The sequence below is a fragment of the Lygodium microphyllum genome, chromosome 6 (assembly GCF_053477565.2).
Source record: "Lygodium microphyllum isolate KBCC chromosome 6, Lygodium_microphyllum_v1.1.10, whole genome shotgun sequence".
In the NCBI taxonomy this organism is placed as follows: domain Eukaryota; kingdom Viridiplantae; phylum Streptophyta; class Polypodiopsida; order Schizaeales; family Lygodiaceae; genus Lygodium; species Lygodium microphyllum.
In genome coordinates, this window is record NC_141140.1 from 106871798 (window position 1) to 106892957 (window position 21160).

The window sequence follows — 21160 nt, forward strand, 5'->3', positions numbered from 1 at the left end:
AAAGGTGTGCAATACTGACTGAGACTTTTCTTTGTTTGGATGGGAAGGATTACCAACAAAGGGAATCACATGGGAGTCTTCAATATTTTGAGGTTCACTTTGTGGTTTGCTTCTGATTTCCTTTATGACTGAGATGAGCTCTTGGAATAAGAATTTATTGCTTTGCTGCAATTCAGAGATTACTTGGTTTACTTGTGCCATCCCTTGCAAAAAACCTTGATTCATATGGGTTAAACCTTCATTCAAAGCCTTCAAATCCTTAGAAAGGCCTTCATTGACATGTCCCAGCTCTTTTGACAGTAGGAGATAATCATTCCCTGCATGCTCTTCATGTATGTCCTGATGTCCTTGATGTGTGCTATGAGCAATCCCAATACTTAATTCTTCATCTACTTGATCAACATTATGGGCTTTAGTTGTGTAATTTTTATCCTCTTGGAAGTCTCTGACATCATCATTCAATGCCTCAATAATAGGGTCTTTCTTCTTATTCCTGGCCATTAGGAAACAGTGTTGTAGTAGTAGGCAGTTTGTCACTTAACCCCTTGTTTCTCTCTGAATATGGCACCAATCTCAATGCTTAATAGCTCTATGGAAATCTTATTATATGGGGATATACTAGATTTAATAATATCTCAACTTGCAATAAGGTATATGGGTAGAACAAACTTAAATAGTGTATTCCAGACAGCTTGTTTAGGTGCAGTCCACTAGACCCCCTGTCAGTAAATTGGCCATAACTTTTGCTCCCAATGTCGGAATTACAAAATTTTTGATTTAAATCGGAGCTTAGGATCCCTCTTCAAATCAAGCTATTAAGATCCCAAATCAGATCACGGTAGAATTTTGTGTAATAGAAATTGTGTACCTGTCCAAAGAATTCCTGCAACCTGTTAACACCTTATGGAAACCCTGTTTGGCCCTATAGGAATACCCTGAGTGAAGGAAAACCTTGTAAACCACTGTAGCAACTAGGAGAGGGTTATGGGGCACTTGTAGGGCTCAAGAACAACCTGTAGATGGGTATATACCTGTCGTTTTATCTGTCAAACACTTGTAGATGTCCCGAAAATAGAAGATGCTCTGCCTCTCTTCCAATGGTTCACCAACCACTTATGGAACCCTCATTATTGCTGATCAATGATGTACTTGGGCCATACTCTGATGATGGAAATGTACTTGCACCTAAATTTGAAAATAGCATGGGCTCCGAGACAAGAGGGGTGTGCAAAGTTCCACCTCAAGCCAAGTTGTGCACCCCTTCAGGGTCTTAATCAGGAAGGGAGAGTCACCTCTCTTTTGTCTTTCCAACTCGCCTGGCATCCACTTTTCCTCGCGGGAACCAACATGGCAAGTACATTTTAATGGCTAATCAAACAAGGATTCTATGCATTGACTGAAAAAGCCTTTGAACTTTTAATGAAATGCAAGTGGGTATTGGGAAATGACTGAATTGAAAAGGCTATGGATAGAACATTACCCTTTTGCAGTGACTCACTGCTTTTACAATGTTTTTACTTATCATTTTCATCATTATTTCAGTCCTATAGCATCAATGCTCAACCATCCAACAAAAATCCAAGTCGAGTAGGCAGTGAGTAGCATTTATACAATCAATTGAGCTTCAACATTTGAATGGACAGAAAAGAACTCATCAAACAATCATAATCAGTCCAAGGCTGAATTCTACATGCCTTCAATAGGAATTAAGAGGTTCTATTACACTTAATCTCTCATGAACAATAGGACTGGTTCAACAATTGGATAAAAGAGAGATTAAGCTGAAAGTACTAGAATTACCTCTTTAATGCTGATGGAAAGTAGTGGATGAATCCAATCAATCAACCTTCAACATAAGATCCCATCAATAGACCAAGATTTAAATCAATAAGATCAATCTTCAAGAAGGATTTGTCCAATATGATTGCTACCAAGTAATCTTTAGCTCCTGATCAATAAGATTGCTCCAATGCAACCAAAAGAAGCAAATGATTTAATAGAAGTCTTCAATAGCTTGTTGGAGAAGATCCTTTGCGCTTTAATGAGTGTAAATTCTCATTAGAATCATGGATTCCATGAAATTTCAGACATGGCCATGTTCAAGAGACTAAAAATGCCTTCAAACTTAAAGAAATTATTCAATGTAAGCCCAATATTTGAGGAATACCTTCAATTGAACCTTCCCGAGGTTGTAGACAACAAAAGCCCCATGAAATTGAAGAAGATAATCCAAGAATTGGATTTTTGAAGCTTGCTGCCCTGTTTTGACTCCATAGCCACCATATTTTGAAGCTTCGCGTCCAAGAAGGCTTCAATGTCAGTCCCTCAAGTGTTGAGGAAGCTTCAAGATACTTGTTAGAGTAAAAGCCATTTGATTCTTTGAAGAAATTCCAAGAAAATCACTACTGTCCTAAAATCTGCCATAGCTAGGGTTGTGAAGAAAGCTTCAGGGCTGAATGAGAGTGAAAGATCAAGCAATAGAGTGTAGGTACTTCATGTCAGTGATGCCAATGATCCATCAAATGAAGGAGAAGCTCAGTGATGACGGAGATTGCTGAAAAACCAGCCGGCAAGGAGCACCCAAAAAATGGCGCAAACTGTCCAGGAGCCTCTTCTTCTCCACATGATCATTATCTTGCTGAAGATCCCTCAAATAGGTAGTCCATTTGTTGCTCAGGGCCTCAAGAATCAACTCCAGTAGGTGGCTTGAAGAGAGATGATCATGGCAAAGAGAAATGAGCAAAGATCTCCATGGTAGTTTTCAACAAGAAGCTTGGAAAGAGGAAAGAGAAGCTTGTTCCAAAAAGTAACCACGGTTTAACCTCTCTAAACCCTGTTTAGGCTTTAGTCCATGATCCTTCAAAATGGCCCAAAATTGACCACGTACCACCAAAATGACCATGAATCCACCATTGTTTCTTCAGACATTCTTCAAGACCATCAAATTTAGTCACGATTTACTGCATAGACCTTAACTAGTCACGGTTTTAACCGAATCAAATCCTGTAACTAATTCTTGTCCTCCAGTTACTCTGTGCCTAAACTGTAAGGATCAAAATCCATGCTCTTATACCAATGTAATAAAGCTAAATTCCACAGCAAGTTTTTAAACTGAAAATACAAGAAATAGACATAAAATGCTAGGAAGCCATAGCCAAGGTGGCTTGGCAAGAAATGGTATTACCAATATTGGTTGAGAATCAAATGATGAGAGGCTGCAACAAGGTATGCACCCCAAGCTATGGTGGCCAAGAGTATTCACGATGCTCTTAGATAGTGGGAGGTTGAGACCTCAAACAAAAAATGTTTGTAAAATGGCAAAAAGATACTACGCATGTTACACCTCCACCTTTTTTACTTACCCTAGACTAAGGCATTTATGCTTTATTACAAACAGGTCCCTCCCAACAGGTTTGACACCATGACAGGTCTGACATCATGTCACGTACGTCGACTAAGATCTTTAGGACACGTCTGACATCACACGATGAAGAGAGAGAGAGAGAGAGAGAGAGAGAGAGAGAGAGAGAGAGAGAGAGAGAGGCTGACCTGGCAACCTGCATGTGAATAATCTGTTACAGAGAGATATATATATATATATATATATTATTTATGAGAGAGAGAGAGAGAGAGAGTTCTATGACCTGTCATATACATAATGACTCAACATTCGTGAGTAATTCAGACATGGCATAAGAAAAAAGCTAGAGAGTGTGTGTGTGTGTTTGGTGGTTCATGTCAAAGAGATGTTATCTATTATTAAAATCATTATAACAGAGAGTGAGTATCCACTGTCAAGTATTACTGAGAGAGAGAATTCTCTATTGCAACCTCTACACTATGTGGACCACTGGATTGGGGTCATTTACTGGATTTGGCTACATCACAGTGCAAAGACATCATTCGATTCACTATTGATGAGGTAGGTGCAAAGTCAAAGAGAAACAGGAAGAGAGGGTCATTTTTTCTGGGTCTTTTTCTCTATTTGGCTCATTATTAGGAATGCAATAGTAGATTTATATGCCAAGTGTGGCTCGCTTGCAAAAGCACATAAAGTGCTCCTAAAACTTCATGTTCGAGATGTAGTCTTTTGGACTGCAATTATTGCATGATATACTGAGTATGGGTTTGGTGAGGAGGCTTTGAATTGTTTTGAAAAAATGCAACTAGAGAATGTGCATCTAGTTGCTGTCACATTTACTTGCATCTTGAAAGCATGTGGGAGCATTGGAGCTTTAGAAACAGGTAGAGAGATACATGCTGAGACAACCAAAAGAGGACTGGAGGGGGGTCTTCTTGTTGCGGATACATTGATAGATATGTATGGCAAATGTGGCTCCCTAATAGGATCACATGATCTATTTCACAAGTTACCTAGTAAAAGTATTGTGTATTGGACTGTCATGATAAATGGTTATGGTGAGAACCATAGTAGTGGCATAGCCATTAGATGTTTTGAAGATATGAAAGAGCAAGGTGTAAAACCCAACGATGTCACTTTCTCTGTCTTCTTGCAGTATGCAGCTAAGCAAGCTTGGTCTTGAAGAGACATGAGTATTTCAATATGATGATTAAAGAGCATAAAATTGAACCTACTCTTGATCATTATGCCATAATGGCTGATATTCTTGCACGATCTGAATATCTTTATGAGGCAGAGAAATTTGCCAAAGTGATGCAATGTCTTCCAACCAAAGAGGTTCTTAGAGCTCTCCTTACTGCTTGTAAAACTTATAGGGAGTTAGAAGTAGGACTTAGATGCTTTCAGCAGCTTGTGTTTACAAATGAAAAAGATAATGTTGCATACATGCTTATGGCGGATATGTATATAAGTGAAGGAAGATGGAGTTAAGCTGTCAAAATGGAAGAAATGAGAAAAATTACAAGGGCAAAAAAAGTGCATGCAAGTGCATCAACAGAAGTAAACAAAGTAATGCAAGACTTTGTCATAGACAATGTCTTGAGCAAGGACACATCAGCAATGTTAAGGCTCTGAATTTGCATATGAAGAGCGAAGGATATGTGCCTGGTTTAGATTTGGTAGTGTCACATGTGTGATGTCGAAAAGCAGCCTATGCTGATGACTTTGCATATAAATATTCTATAAATTGAAAAGCCTGAGAGCTAACTATGATACCTTATTTCTGCCAGAGGTCTTCTTCAACCACCCAAATGAGTTGGGTTCTGGTGCGCAGATCGGTCGCAGAATGCTCACGTAGTGAATCCCGGAAGGTCCCCAAGAACAATGAACTCTACCTTTTTGCACAAAAGACAATGTAAAAGCATGAACGACAAGAAGCAAGAGACCAATTGGGTTCAATCTCCCCCCATGCCTTGTGTGAGCGCTTCACAAAGCATGTATTTTATGTATATTTCCATCTTCATGCTCAATAATAGCCCAATTTACAAAAATATGACAAGCTTTTAGCTTTTGAGTTTGCTTTCTACAAAATAGGAAATAAAGCTAATGGACGGTGCCCATAGAGTCTGGCATGCCCAATCTCAATGTCCAAATAGAAATAACATATCCGTGCGCATAGGCGCATACAAAATAATAATCAATAATCGATGTCTCAATAGACATAACAAAATATAGGCGTAGCGCCTATCAAAATATAATCCAAAGGTCGAATACTCGGTAGACTCCAATACTTTCCTCCGCCACTGCTGCTATCTCTACACATCAACTGAAGCATTCACAATCGTTAGTAAAATAATACAATTAAACCGACAAAAGTGAATACCTAGCAGTCTTCAGCTACATAAATAAATCAACTGGTTAGAAATAAATCCTAACCTTAATTTATTACGAGTGCGCACTCTAAACTCATAAACGTTTATTAATTTAATATGCATTTTGCGGAATCACCCGCTATGGAATCACCCACGTACACTCTAAATTAATGAAACGCCCGTAAAGGACAGGCGTCCCCATCAACTTCTCGCACAAAGAATCCTCTTTGTCTATGAGCCCCGGTCATCTAAGTTTACGGAATCCACCATAAAACCTCACGGAATCCACCGTGGCACGGAATCCACCGTGGCACGGAATCCACCGTGGAATATGCCTCCTGGCATCATACCCCCGGGGTGGGATAGCAATTGACCTCAATTGCTATTAGCTCAATGTGGAGCTAACAGAGTGGGGAAAGCATTTAAGTCTCTAGCGTGGATCCATTGTGCTTCCTCTACAGGATGGTTCTTAAATTTTACTAGATATCTAGAATACCTTCGGCCAGTTCTAGTGGTCATGTAGTCAGTGTCTATGATGGCTTCTGGTTCAAGTATTTCAGTCTCTTCCTCTAATAAAGGTGGGTTTTCATAAATAGGGTGGATAGGTAATTGGCCTCTAAATGGTCTCAATAAACTAATATGAAATGTATTGTGAATTTTCCAATGAGATGGCAATTCTAACTTGAATGCATTATCATTAATCTTATGAATGATTCTAAATGGTCCATAGAATCTAGGAGCTAATTTGACAACTGGATGTCTATTTACACTTTGCAGTCTACGTTTTTCTATTCTAAGCCAAACATAATCATCAACTTTGAAATTCATGGCTTGTCTTTTCTTGTTGGCTTGTTTGGTATATGATTGTTGGGCTTTAGCAATCATATCCTTAACCTCATCAAAAATATTGTTATGCATAGTAGCAATATCATCAGCACTCTGAATTCTATTAGACAAAGATGCAACAGGTGTAGATAATCTATATCCATAGATGACTTCAAAAGGTGCTTTCTTTGTAGATGTGTGCGGTGTATTGTTGTATGCAAACTGTAATAAATGCAAATGAGTGTCCCATGTCTGAGGTTTAGAGATAGTATATGCACGTAAAAGATCTAGAATGGTGCTATTTGTGGCTTCTGTTTGTCCATTTGTTTCTGGATGAAATGCAGATGAGAAATCAATCTTTGTGCCTAGATTTGCAAACAATGTAATCCAAAAATTGTTATAAAATCTAGAATCACGATCTGAAATAATCACTTTTGGCAATCCATGGTTAGTAAAAACAGTTTTCAAAAATAATTGTGATGCTTGTGATGATGTTAAAGTTTTCTTACATGGAATGAAATATGCTTGCTTACTAAATCTATCTACAATTGTCCAAATCATGTCATGGTTAGATTTAGTATTTGGTAAACCAGTAATGAAATTCATAGAAATATGTTCCCAAGGTTTAGATGGAATAGACAAAGGCATTAGTAATCCATACTGTTTACCATGATATCTCTTTATTCTTTGACAAATCAAACATTCAGAAACGAAATTAGATACATCTGCATCCATATGCGGCCAATAAAAATCTTCAGTTAACATGCGTAATGTAGATATGATACCTCTATGACCTTGATATGGGGGACAATGAATTTCATTCAAAACAAAAGATCGGAATGGAATAGTAACGCACAGTCTCTTTTCAAAAAACATAAATCCATCATTATATGATAATGAATCAACAGGAATGAAATCATTTTGAACTAATTTTTGCCAATCAAAATGAAAAGTAATATCCTTGTGATATGTATCTTTCATAGCAATCAAAGAATCAAAAGATATGATAGAAATATTATGAATTGCAGGTCTTCTACTCAAACTACATTTTCTTTTCCAGGTTGGTATTGAATGATAGGATGAAAGCTTTGAATGAAGGAAGCCCATTTGATATGTCGGTCAGAAATTTGGGGTTGGCTAAGTAGATGTCTAATGCTTTGCTGGTCGGTCTTTATCATGAATTCTGAACCCATTAAATAGTGCTTCCACTGTTTTAATGCTTGTACAACTGCTAATAGTTCTTTGTCATAAGTGGAATATTTGAACTCAGAGGGTTTTAGCTTAGAACTAGAATATGCTATTGGATGATTATCTTGCATTAGTACGGCTCCTATTCCTGATCCGCTAGCATCGGTCACAACTAGAAAGAATGGTCTATTAAAGTCAGGCAATTGTAGAACAGGGGCATTGGTTAATGCACGTTTCAATAAGTCAGGATTTCTGCTGAGTTTCAGTCCATTGATAAACAATTCCTTTCTTAAGAAGTTTGGTTAATGGTAAAGCAAGTAATGAAAAATTACGTACAAACTTCCTATAGAAACTAGCAAGACCAAGGAATGAGCGTAATTCATGTACATTTTTAGGAACAGGCCAATGCAATATTGCATCAATTTTTTTAGGATCAACTTTAATTCCTTCTTTTGATACAATATGACCTAAATACTCAATTTCTGTCTTAAAGAATTCACTCTTTTCAGGATTTGCAAACAATTGATTTTCTTTCAGTAATTGAAAAACTAATGATAAATGCTCATAATGCTCTTTTTCACTTTGACTAAACACCAAAATATCATCAAAGAAAACAAACACACAATATTGATATTTCAGAAAGATACGGTTCATCATTCTACTGAAAGTAGCAGGTGCATTAGTCAATCCGAATGGCATGACTAAGAATTCGTAATGGCCAAACTGTGTCCTGAATGCAGTCTTAAATATGTCAGTTCTATCTAGCCTCACCTGATGATATCCAGACTTAATGTCAATTTTACTAAATATAGAATATCCTTGTAGTTTGTCCATAAGGTCATCAACTCTAGGTATAGGATACCTATTCTTTACAGTGATCTTATTTAAAGCTCGGTAGTCAATACACATACGATAGGTATTATTCTTTTTCTTGACTAAGAGTACAGGTGCACCGAATGGAGAACTGCTAGGTCGAATTAAGCCTCTTTTTAGTAATTCTTCAACTTGACTCTGGATTTCTTTTTGCTCTATTTGATTGTGCCTATATGGTGCTTTGCAAGGTGGTTGTGTGCCAGGGATTAAATCAATCTTATGGTCTTCTGGTCGTGAAGGTGGTAAACCTGGTGGTAGGTCTTCTGCAAAACAGTCCTTAAAATATGCAAGAAATTTCTTATGCCTAGGGTGCATATGATTTTCCTTTGCTTGCAATTCATTCACCCAAATGAGATATGATTTAGTACTCTTTCGTAATGCACATTTTGCTTGAGTATGTGAAAGCAGTGGAAAGACATTAGATGCATGCATACCATATAATGTAATAGATTTTCCTTGAAAATTAATATTCATTGTGTGCGTGGAATAATCTATATTTGGATTATGCTGGTGTCTCCAAGGCATTCCTAAAATAATGTCACTTGACTGTAATGGGACAACTAAGAAATTTCTTCTTTCAATGTATGAACCAATTTGAATCTCTAAATCTTGAACTTCTTGTGTGCCATTGTACCTAGTACCTAAAAATGCAGCTTTTATGCGATAATGCGTAGGTACAGTCTGTAATTTCAATTCCTTTACCAATTTTGCTGAAATAAAGTCATGAATACTACCGTCATCATGCAAGATAGTTCTTTCCTTTCCATGCACCAAACATTTCATAGTTAATAATGAATGTGGAGTAGGCATACCTGGTAAAGTGTTGGAAGTAGTAGTAGGATCATCCTCATCTTCAGTGAAATCAGGCATATCCTCATGCTCGTCTTCGTCCATGGCTCCAAGATAGTTGATATGTGCTGGTGGCTTCTTTGAATGACAATTTGCTGCGAGATGTCCCGGTTGGTGACATTTATAGCATACTATTGGCTTAGCTTTGGTTACATTATTTGCAATGGCTAGAAGTCTGGGTACATTTGGATTTGCTTGTGGAATAGGCTTAGGATTTGGATTGACATTGGATGGTAATGCAGGTGGTTTAGCCCAATTCTTGCGGAAAGATAGTGATGAGAAACGACCTGGATTAAACATTCTAAAATTGGAATTGAATTGTTTAGATCCATAATTACCATTGGCTTGGAATTGCTGTGGTCGTCTGTCTCTTCCGCGTAACTTATCTTCAGTGTCGTGAGCTAAGGAGATGGTGTCTTCAAGGGTAGCAGGCTTGAACATGTTCACTTCAGCGTAGTAATGTCCAAGAAGTCCAGACATATACTTCCGCTTATGTGTCGTCTCTGGTACGTCTTCAAGCATGCGTAGCTGTAGGAGTGCATTCCAAAAACGCTCTGTATACTGTGGAATAAGCTCACGATCCCGTTGTTGAAGTAGATCCCATTGCTTGATAGCCTTCTCATGAAATTGCGGTGGAAGGAAATTCGGCATGAATTTCTTCTTGAAATCTTCCCAAGTAGCAGGACATTCTATGCTCTTGCGTACTACAGTCCACCAAAGTGATGCTCTGCCTACCAGATGATTAGTAACACACTTGATTTTATCTTTTTCTAGATAAGTTTCCTCATGAAAATAGTCATCAAGCTGGCTAATGAATGATAAAACAGTCTTTCCTTCTCGTATGCCATTGAAAGTGGGAAATTTGAAACTTCGTTTACTTATCTTTGATTCCTTGCGAATGGTTTGTGCTTGAAGAGTGGCGTCGATGATACGTCGAATCAAATCTTCAGCTTGAGGTTCTTCTTTGTCAGTAGACGCTCTTTGTAGTTTTGTCAATTGCGCTTGCAATGCTTGCCTAGCCCTTCGTTCTTCTTCCAATTGCAACATGATTAGATCCAGCTTTTGTTCCATGGTAGGCTCAGGTAGGTCGTCTTCAGTCATAGGATCATCCATATGTGGGATCGTCATCCTGTAAAACTCAATAAATCTTTCTCACTCAAAATCAGGTTAGCGGGATGAGCGTAGCTCAAATTCGGGGTTACAAGGCTATGTATTTTTGGGTATTTCTTTCTCAATTTTCAGAAAATCTGCAATATTTCCGTCTTCGTTTGCTGAAAATACTTCAGCGAACCTGTAGATAGGTAGAATACTTTGCCACGAACAACTTTCCAATTCAGAGTTTTTGCATAGGAACAAGCCTTCTAGGAGTTTTGAGCACTAGTCAGTTTTGACTCCAGTTGACTAATCTGACTTGCAGAGTTGCAGACTTAGCCGACTTGCAGAGTTGCTGACTTGCAGAACTTAGGCCGACTTGAGGAACTTGCAGGACTTGATTCCACTTGAATTGCAGAACTTGACTTTTGATGCGCAGGACCCGGAGTTTAGTAACTTTCTTGCCCTGTGTGACTTATAGAACTTAGCTGTGACTTAGAAGATTAAGCTTAAGAGCTTAATGAACAGTCGTCGTCAAATTTCGTGGGGGGGGCCATTTTTCTCCACGACGCGTGATTTTCGGAGGCCTTCTTGCAGCTCGATGAGAAATTTTGAAGCTTATTAAGCTTCTCAAGCTTCTTCTAAGCTTAACTTAAGCTTAAACTTATGAGAGATGAAAGATATGAATTTTGTTTTCTCACTGTTTCTTGACGACTTGATGAAGGAGATTGATGCGTGGTCCTCCGCTTGCAGAGCCTGGTCCTTCGCGATCTGACAGTAGAAACAGGGGTTCTTGATCGCCAGAAGTCTGTCTGTATCGACGGTTCGCGACGAGATTGACTGTAGAGCCCGATCGTTCCTGGAGCTCCCTCTTCGCCCGAGATTGGTAGCGACTGGAAGCTCTTGATCTCAGCTCCGCTCTGATACCACTGATGCGCAGATCGGTCGTAAAATGCTCACGTAGTGAATCCCGGAAGGTCCCCAAGAACAATTAACTCTACCTTTTTGCACAAAAAACAATGTAAAAGCATGAACGACAAGAAGCAAGAGACCAATTGGGTTCAATCTCCCCCCATGCCTTATGTGAGCACTTCACAAAGCATGTATTTTATGTATATTTCCATCTTCATGCTCAATAATAGCCCAATTTACAAAAATATGACAAGCTTTTAGCTTTTGAGTTTGCTTTCTACAAAATAGGAAATAAAGCTAATGAACGGTGCCCATAGAGTCTGGCACGCCCAATCTCAATGTCCAAATAGAAATAACATATCCGTGCGCATAGGCGCATACAAAATAATCAATAATCGATGTCTCAATAGACATAACAAAATATAGGCGTAGCGCCTATCAAAATATAATCCAAAGGTCGAATACTCGCTAGACTCCAATACTTTCCTCCGCCACTACTGCTATCTCTACACATCAACTGAAGAATTCACAATCGTTAGTAAAATAATATAATTAAACCGACAAAAGTGAATACCTAGTAGTCTTCAGCTACATAAATAAATCAACTGGTTAGAAATAAATCCTAACCTTAATTTATTACGAGTGCGCACTCTAAACTCATAAACGTTTATTAATTTAATATGCATTTTGCGGAATCACCCGCTATGGAATCACCCACGTACACTCTAAATTAATGAAACGCCCGTAAAGGACAGGCGTCCCCATCAACTTCTCGCACAAAGAATCCTCTTTGTGTATGAGCCCCGGTCATCTAAGTTTACGGAATCCACCATAAAACCTCACGGAATCCACCGTGGCACGGAATCCACCGTGGAATATGCCTCCTGGCATCAGGTTCGCAGCTAGAAGCATTAGAAGGTTCCTTTTTTTAGATGATTGGCTATAGGGATGCATCTTCCTTTTTGCAGTTTAGTATGCTTCTACCTTATATACATGGGTTGTGACAAGAGGGAGCCAGCAAGTCTCAAACTGACAGACAGCTGATTTTGTTAACTGTGGCAGTATTGTGAGTGGTCTTATGTAGATCCGACTTATTATATAGTGTGTTAAGCCTTTGGTATAGCAATCCCCAAAACCGGAAATGGGTTTTCACTTGAGCTGCCTGTGGTGCACGAAGATAAAGCAACAGTGCTTTTAGCAGAGAAAAAATGAAAGCTTGTCCCATAAGCGCAAGAGGACAAAATGAAATGCATGAAAGTGAAACAAGGATAAGAAAGACAGAGATAGAAGCTCAACAGGATAGGGCAAACTACTGGATATTCTCTTATAGCTGCATACATGTGTTAAACTGAAAGACATGAACATAAAATAGCAGACACTGAAACAACAGGAGAAACACATGCCTATGATTTTTATTTGTATTTGAAAAAGACAGACATAGAGACAAGGTAAGCTTCTCAAACAACGAGCACAACCAAGGGTAGGAAACGATGTTGGAAGCCAATGCTAGCTTTTCAGATTGGGACACTCTCGTGTTACCCCAAACAACCAACAATCCAAGTGGACCTGCTCCTATTGTAAGATTGCAGGGCACCTCCATACCTGTTAACCCCAAAGCAAAGCAGATTCAAGGTGGTTTTCAAAACCACTATCCCCCACCGCCAAATGGTCTCGACCACAAACCCACATGCAAGTGAAGTGAAAACCCATTTCCAGCTTTAGGGATTGATATACCAAAGGCTTAATGCATTGTGTAATAAGTCGGATCTACATAAGACCACCTACAATACTGCCACAGTTAACCAAATCAATTGTCTGTCAGTTTGAGACTTGTTGACCCCCTCTTGTCGCAACCCATATATATAAGATAAAAGCATACTAAACTGCAAAAAGGAAGATGCATCCCTATAGCCAATCATCTCAAAAAAGAAACCTTCTAATGCTTCTAGCTACGAACCCAACTAACTTGGGTGGCTGAAGAAAACCTCTAACAAAAATAAGGTATCATAGTTAGCTGTCAATCTTTTCAATTTAGAAAATATTCATCTGCAAAGTCATCAACATAGGTTGTTTTTCAACATCACATGTGACACTACCAAATCCAAACCAGGCACATATCCTTCGCCCTTCATATGCAAATTTAGAGTCTCCAACATTGCTGTTGTGTCCTTGCTCAAGCCATTGCCTATGACAAACTCTTGCAATACTTTATTCACTTCTGTTGATGCACATGCAGACACTTTCTTTGCCCTTGGACTTTTTCTCATTTCTTCCATTTTGATAGATTCACTCCATCTTTTTTCACTTACATATATATCCGCCATAAGCATGTATACAACATCTTCTTCATTTGTAAACACAAAATGCTGAAAGCATCTAAGTTCTACTTCCAACTCCCCATAAATTTTACAGACTGTAAAAAGAGCCCTGAGAACCTCTTTGGTTAGAAGATATTGCATCACTTTGGCAAATTTCTCTGCCTCATAAACATGTCCGAATCGTGTGAGAATATCAACCATGCAAGCATAGTAATCAAAAGTAGGCTCAATTTTATGCTCCTTAATCATCATATTGAAATACTCCTGTCTCTTCAAGACCAAGCTTGCTTGGCTACATGCTGCAAGAAGACAGAGAAAAGTGACATCGTTGGGTTTTACACCTTACTCTTTCATATCTTCAAAACATCGAATAGCCATGCCGCTACTATGGTTCTCACCATAGCCATTTATCGTAGCAAGCCAAGACACAATACTTTTACTAGGTAACTTGTGAAACACATCATGTGCTTCCATTAGAGAGCCACATTTTCCATACATATCTATCAATGTATTCAACAGGAAGACCCCTCTCCAATCCTCTTTTGGTTGTCTCAGCATGTATCTCTCTACCTGTTTCTAAAGCTCCAACGCTTCCACATGCTTTCAAGCTGCAAGTAAATGTGACAACAACTGAATGCACATTCTCTAGCTGTATTTTTTCAAAACAATTCAAAGCCTCCTCACCAAACCCGTGCTCAGTATATCCTGCAATAATTGCAATCTACAAGACCACATCTCGAAAAGGAAGTTTTAGGAGCACATCCGGTGCTTCTGCAAGCGAGCCGCACTTGGCATACAAATCTACTATTGCACTCCCAATAAAGAGGTCCTTCTCAAAACCCTGCTTGGTGATATCAGAATAAAGTTTGTGGCCTCTTTCCAAGGCCTTTAAGCTGCTACAAGCCTTCAGCATTGAAGTATATGTGACATCGGCTGGGGGTACTCCGTCCGACCTCATCTGCTCAAAACAGTCCAGTGCTTCCTCGCCAAGCTCATGATCAGCATATCCTGCAATCATAGCATTCCAAGAGACGCCATCCCGGACCTGCAGACTCCGGAAAATGCACTGAGCATCTGGGAGGCAACCACAGCTGTTGTACATGTCTACCAAAGTGTTGCCAATGAAAGGGTCACCTTCCAGACCCTTCTTGACAACGTCAGCGTGTACGGCGTGTCCTGTTTCGATATTGACAAGCGCAGAACAGCCTTTGAGGAGGGAGACGAAGGTGTAACTGTTCGGCTGGACATGTTCCTGCTGCATTCGATGGCAGAGGTGGAAAGCGAGGTGCAGATCGCCGGATTGCGCGAAACCAGAGATGAGGGAGCTCCAGCAGTGCTCGTTACGGGAGGTCAGCCTGCGGAAGACATGGACGGCATCTGGCAAACAGCCACACTCGACCAGGGCAGGCACCAGGTAGTTGCCAAGGACTCGGTGATCTTCGAGCTTGTGGTGGCAGAGGTAGGCGTGGATCCGTTTGGCCTGCGGCAGGCTCTTGGTTTGTCTGTAGTCGTGCAGTAGAGCGACTAGGCCGTCCAGAAATTTGCCAGGGAGTAAGACCATTAGCCACACGCCACCTTCGATTACTTTTACCAGACTTGCAGACTTGCAGCATATAGTCGGGGAGCGGCTCCCCAGCAGCAGCGGCAGCGTTTAAGGGTTGGGTGGGTTGTACGAAAACCAGACTCGATGCCTAGGGACGAACACCGCGGTGGATTTCAAGCTTTTTAAAAAAGCATAAGTTTAATCCCCGCCAGCAGCTTTTTGAACAATCATTAAGGTCTAAACATTTGTGTTGTGTTACATGAGACACTTTATGATCAAGTTACCTAGTAGTCATTCCGGCATCTATGTGGGGTTGCATGAGAAACCACATTCAATTCTTAGCGAGCAACAGACCAATGGATTTCAAACTCTACCCATACACGACACTGTGATAGTATCCAATAAACTGCCAAAAATTGTATCACATTTAAAAAAACATACATCCAAGTTTATTATGAGACTGATCCCCACCAACCTTTAGAGCAATCGTTAAGGTTTCAAGATGTGTTTTATGTGAGAGGCTGGAATTGATCAATTGGATTTCAGTGTGTCACATGAGAGGCTGCTTTCAATTTCTGAAGATGGACTAGCGGGTTTCTTACTTGCTCTTATGATATAGAGCACTTTATGGGATCGGGACCAGTTAGACTTTTTTTTCGTGATGTCATGTCATTCCTGACAATGTATTTCGTACCCTCACATTTTTGGCAATTTATTTGGTGCCCTCATATCACCCCATATGATCAGAGATAGAAATCAACCAATTCATCCTAGGGAATCAAACTTGGCGTCTCATGCTACACATACACATGCCTTATCAATTGCCCTAAATGATGTTAGGTGGAACCAATGAGTTCCTTGCTTGCTCTTCTAGTATGGAGCATTATATGGGTTTCAAGCCGTGTTGCAAGAGAGCCTAAGTTTGACTCCTAGTAGTGGACTTCTTCCTTTTCTCAAATGGAACATTACAAGGGCCACTATAATAATATGCAAGTAACATAAGCTAGTATTGAGTAATAATTTAGATCATCCTAAGAAATAAGAACCTAGTTTTGTGAGAACATATAATCTACTTGATCCATTCTCCTTACATTATCTTTTTTAAACCATCCATGATTAAACTTTGTAATTGTGTTACAAGAGACATCAACCATGTATGAGCACCAAGATTATGTGAGCAAGACAACTCGTGCATGTACCAAGTCAATAGTTCACTAGATGATTATAGAATACATGGTTATAGACCTTTAGGGTAATAGATTACACTAAGATTATGTGAGCAAAACAACTCCTGCATTTACCAAGTCAATAGTGCACTAGATGATTATAGAATACCCGGCTATAGACCTTTAGGGTTCCAAGGTTCACCAAAAATGGAACAAGTCTATGGTTGGGTGTGTCGTATATATGGTTAGTTGTCATGTTAGGTGTCTAGTGTGTTGCTATTAGGGGGCAAGTGCAACCCAAAATAAAGGATCTCAATACTTGGTCTAAAATTAGATATGGCTAGCTAGAACATTTGACAAGCACACTATTCAAAGTAGTGTGGTATCTTAAGACATCCATGGCTATAGCAAAAGCTCAAACTCATGTGTCTAAGCTTTCATGGCACTCAAAAGTAGTCTCTAATTTTCTCTTTGTTAAATTCTGTGAGATTGCAAGAGTCGCATCATCACAAGCTTTCTAGCTATCTCCTCATCTTTATTATTAGAGCATCCAATCACCATCTCTGGCTTCTTGCTAGCCATGCCCATCGCCATATCCTTCTAGAATGAGAATTGTTCTACTTTGTTAAAACATAATCAAGAACAAAAATAGTTAAGCAATCCATAATTTAAGTGGGATACTAATATAATTTGTTAAACTGGCTAGATTTATGCATATATTGAACATAGTCATCTTTGCACAGGGTTGAATAAGAATGGAAGAAGGAGGTAAGTTAAAATAAAGAGATAAGACAATAACATCACATTGCACATGATTCTGTCCCCAAAGGTTTGTGTCTCTAGCTCCGTACCTTGACTCTTATTGATTTTGATTGAGAAACCATACATTAATAATATGAAACCAAGCTTTTATGAGAGTTTCTTTAGTCCATAAATAGCTTTTCTATTAATCTAAGTATTAGGCTTTAGCCATGTTAGCGTACACTCTGTATGACCTTGGTCAACTGAGAAAGCCACACACCAATGTTGGATTTAGGGTTGCAGGAATGCATACATGCAACTTAGAGAATAAGGAGCTGGAGACCACACGACATAAAGTGTATTGAGAAGTATAAATGTAGAAGATCTCCTAAACTAAAGTTGGTCTAAGGCATATGGGGACATATACCAAGCTAAGTGAAAAATCCTCCTAGTGAGGGAAAAAAGTGCCTTAACAATCCCAGGTGTGTAAATCCCCTCCAGGAGTGATGTGCTAAACAATAGCCAACACTCATGTATAATGAACTACCAAACCCAATGAACTATGATTAATGGACAAAGCAGAGTAAGGCCAAAAATTTGCAAATTGCAATAAGTTTTGAACTTCTGATGGAGTAAATCCTTTGCAAAAATATCTACAACATTCTCCTACGTTGGGACATAGAGCAAGGCAATCTCTCTCTGTAAAGAGTTGTTCCTTACATAATGATAATGCACCTTAATGTGCTTAGTGTGAGCATGGAACATTGGGTTCTATGCAACTACCAATACCCATTAAAGATGGTAGTTGTAAATTGTTGTTCAACACCTAAATTAGCAAAAATATGTCTAAGTCAAAAACACTCAACCATAGCTATAAAAGCTACCATGAACTAAGCTTCACAACTAGAAGTGGCCATGGTAGGTTGCTTTTTGATCAACCCCTATATGCATGAGTTCCAAGCCTAAAGAAAAAACCACTTGTAAATACATGAGTGTCATAGCAACCAACAGAACCAAAATCCAAAAACACATATACATTTGGCAAGGATGATTCCCCCTTGAGGTAAAATAGCCCAAGGTTTTGAGGAACACTCAGATAGTGAAACATATGCTTTATTGCATACCAATGCTTTGTGCCTTGGATGTGCATAAAACTTCTCATCAAGGAGACTAAAAATTGAATACTAGGTATTGTAATGGACACATAAATCAAGCATATTAGAACCTACTAAGAGAGAAGGATATCAAAGAAGTCTTGCAAGCAATATCTAGGTTCACATTTAAATTTTTCATTTGCTCTAATATTGGTTGTAATATGCCTGTCTAACAAATCTCAAGGGCATATATTTTTGGTAGTCCATCAAGAGATAATCAAGATAACTTCCATTTGAAAATATTTTGGAATAACCAAATATTTGTAACCTCAAACTATTTGAGTCCACCTAGCAAGGAAAGCTCTCGCTCAACCCCATGAGGATTGTGACCTAAAACAAGTTAAGCAACGATTCTAACCTTGTAGTTGCACCAGTTACGCTAGCCAAAATTATTGGCTAGTGATCTCATGGCTCCAAAATGCTGTTTGAATGCTATTACTACCTAGGCCATTATTGCCATTCTTATTGTTCTAGATGCAACTAACACCTGTGGATATAAAACCAAGTAGAAAAATGCCAAATATGGCTCATCTAGCAACTAAATTTCTACACCTAAAAACCAAGTTATTGTAGGCTAGGTTTGTTGAGAAATATGCAGTCACACCCATGTGTTGCCTCTTTGTATGGAACAACTAGTCAAGGAACATGTAGCTCAATCTAAGAAGAGTTGCCTTTATCCCATAGGCACAATAAATGAAAGTGGTATCATCCTACAACTATAAAAGAGCGTACTTGACAATCATTTGAATGCAAGGCTATTGTACTTTGTACTTTCAGTCTTGTCTCTCTCTACTCAAGATTGTGTTTATGAGTCCAAGCTAATCTATCTTGGAATCTAATTCACTTGAGTAATAGTCAACAGTGTATCTAGTTTTAGTCATCATGTCTCTTGCCATTGATTTCCACCCTCCATAGCTAAACCTTGCTCAAGGATTTGTCTTCCTCAACAAGGTTCACATAATCGTTTATGATGGTGCTAATTGAAAAATCTACTATTTTTTGGAATGGATGGTTTTGAATTATGCATCATGAATCTTCATAGTATATACTTAAGTTGTGGCGAACTTTTGTATTGTTATTTTGTGTATTTTCTACCATGCTTATGGCATCCAGTTGTTTGTCAATGGTGAGCGAGTGATGGTGTGTAAAAGATTACCTATCATCGTGGGCATGAGATAGGTGGTGAATAAAGACCAACCCTAGTGTGTGATGTCCCTTAGATTAGTGGAAAGGTCAAGTGTTGGGTCTAGGGAGGGTTATTGGCCAACTTGTCACCTTACCGACTACTTAAGACAAGGTGTGCGATCTCTTAAGTCCAAACAAGTTGATAGATTTGGTGGAGTAGAAAGTTAGATCTTAGGTTACTAGCAGTCTTATTTTAGACAATGATGATGAGTGATTTTTGTAAAAAATTACTCTTTTAATTAAAAAAGTTATTACTTTGAATGAAGGTGCATCTTTGTTTGATCAAGGTTATTATTCTAAGAAACCAATGGTAAGTATGCAATGAAAGAACATGTATGTTAACCATAGGATGGTAGTAACTAAAGAACTAACGAATGCCAAGTGAGTGGATGGAGAGTAGAAAGATAGAGGTTCTGACGACTCCATCTTATGGAAGGGTGGACTTGATTAATTAGGTGGCTTTCTATATTATTTTTATGATTTCATTCTCATTTTCTTTGATAACATTTTGACCTATTCCAAGAAAGACGAGAAACATGAGTCAAAACTTCGTAGTTCTTGAAACAATAATGATGCACAAGCTTTATGCTAAAAAGAAGTGTACATTCTTCAAAAGATTGGTTGAGTACCCTGATTTATAGTGTTAGAGGAAGAATTTGTGGTAGATCCTACCAAGGTCAAGGATGTACAATAATGGCCACCCCCACTGATGGTCAAAGAAGTGCACAGTTTCTTAGGGTTGACCAAGTGATATCAAGTCTATATCAAAGATTATGCTTGATTGCTACACCTCTCACATACTTGCTAAATAGGTAGACTCAAATTGTATGGACTCCAATTCAGCAATCTAGTTTTGAGAGACTCAAACAAAGTTTAGTAGTAGCTCCCATTCTGAAGCTTCCCCCAACTTAAATTGAAGATTTGAGGTTGTAACAAATGTAAGCTCTATGGGATTCGATTTTATACTTATGAAAGAGGAACATCTAGTTGCTTATTCCTCAAAGAAGTTGAAGACACATGAAAGAAAGTATGCTATTTATGACTTAGAGTCATTGGCAATTATCCACACTAACAAGTTGTGGAGACATTACTTGATTGGCAATGCTTTAAGCCGTAATGTGTTTCTTAATGCTCTCATTGTGGAAGAACCCTTTAGGGTAGATTCACTAGTTGCCATAGTGTTAATGCCAAGTAACCCCATCATCCAAATGACAAAAGAAGAATCTAAAAAGGATTTTGAATATCACTAGTTAATAAGAGATGTTTAACTTAATGATCAGGATTCTAAGTTGCAACTTAAGTACTGAGACTTCTCCATTGAGGAAGAGCTTATGTACCTTAAGAAAAGATAATGCATTTCTTCTAGCCATGAACCAATGAAGTGGATATGCTAACAAAGTTTTCTAATCTCATTCCCATCAAGACAAACTACAAGGCTTCAAACATTTCAAGGTTATTTGTTAAGGAAAAAAATTAACTTCATGGGTAATAAAAAGGAATAATGAGTGATCAAGATTCCATCTTTACTTCTTGATTCTGAAAAAAATTATTTGAAGCTATTGCTACATAACTATACTTTAG

At 38.7% G+C, this 21160-nt stretch overlaps 1 protein-coding gene across 1 annotated transcript; it reads right to left on the reverse strand.

Annotated features, from left to right (window-relative positions):
• Positions 1 to 13529: 13529 nt before the first annotated feature.
• On the reverse strand, positions 13530 to 15051 carry LOC148034929 (pentatricopeptide repeat-containing protein At2g02980, chloroplastic-like). The gene is made up of 3 exons (XM_087680733.1): positions 14521 to 15051; positions 14361 to 14439; positions 13530 to 14089 (listed from the first exon to the last, which is right to left on the reverse strand). Exons 1-3 carry the CDS (start codon positions 15049 to 15051, stop codon positions 13530 to 13532), a joined length of 1170 nt encoding a protein of 389 aa, XP_087536859.1.
• Between the last annotated feature and the right edge of the window lie 6109 nt (positions 15052 to 21160).

Bases quoted from the DNA above. Each gene is read 5' to 3' on its own strand.
- LOC148034929 (XM_087680733.1), bottom strand. From the start codon at position 15,051: ATGCAGCAGGAACATGTCCAGCCGAACAGTTACACCTTCGTCTCCCTC. The intron at 14,440-14,520 runs GTCTTGTAGATT...GAAAAAATACAG, and splicing joins AACTTCCTTTTCGAGATGTG to CTAGAGAATGTGCATTCAGT. The intron at 14,090-14,360 runs GTAGAGAGATAC...GTCTTCTTGCAG, and splicing joins CGTTGGAGCTTTAGAAACAG to CATGTAGCCAAGCAAGCTTG.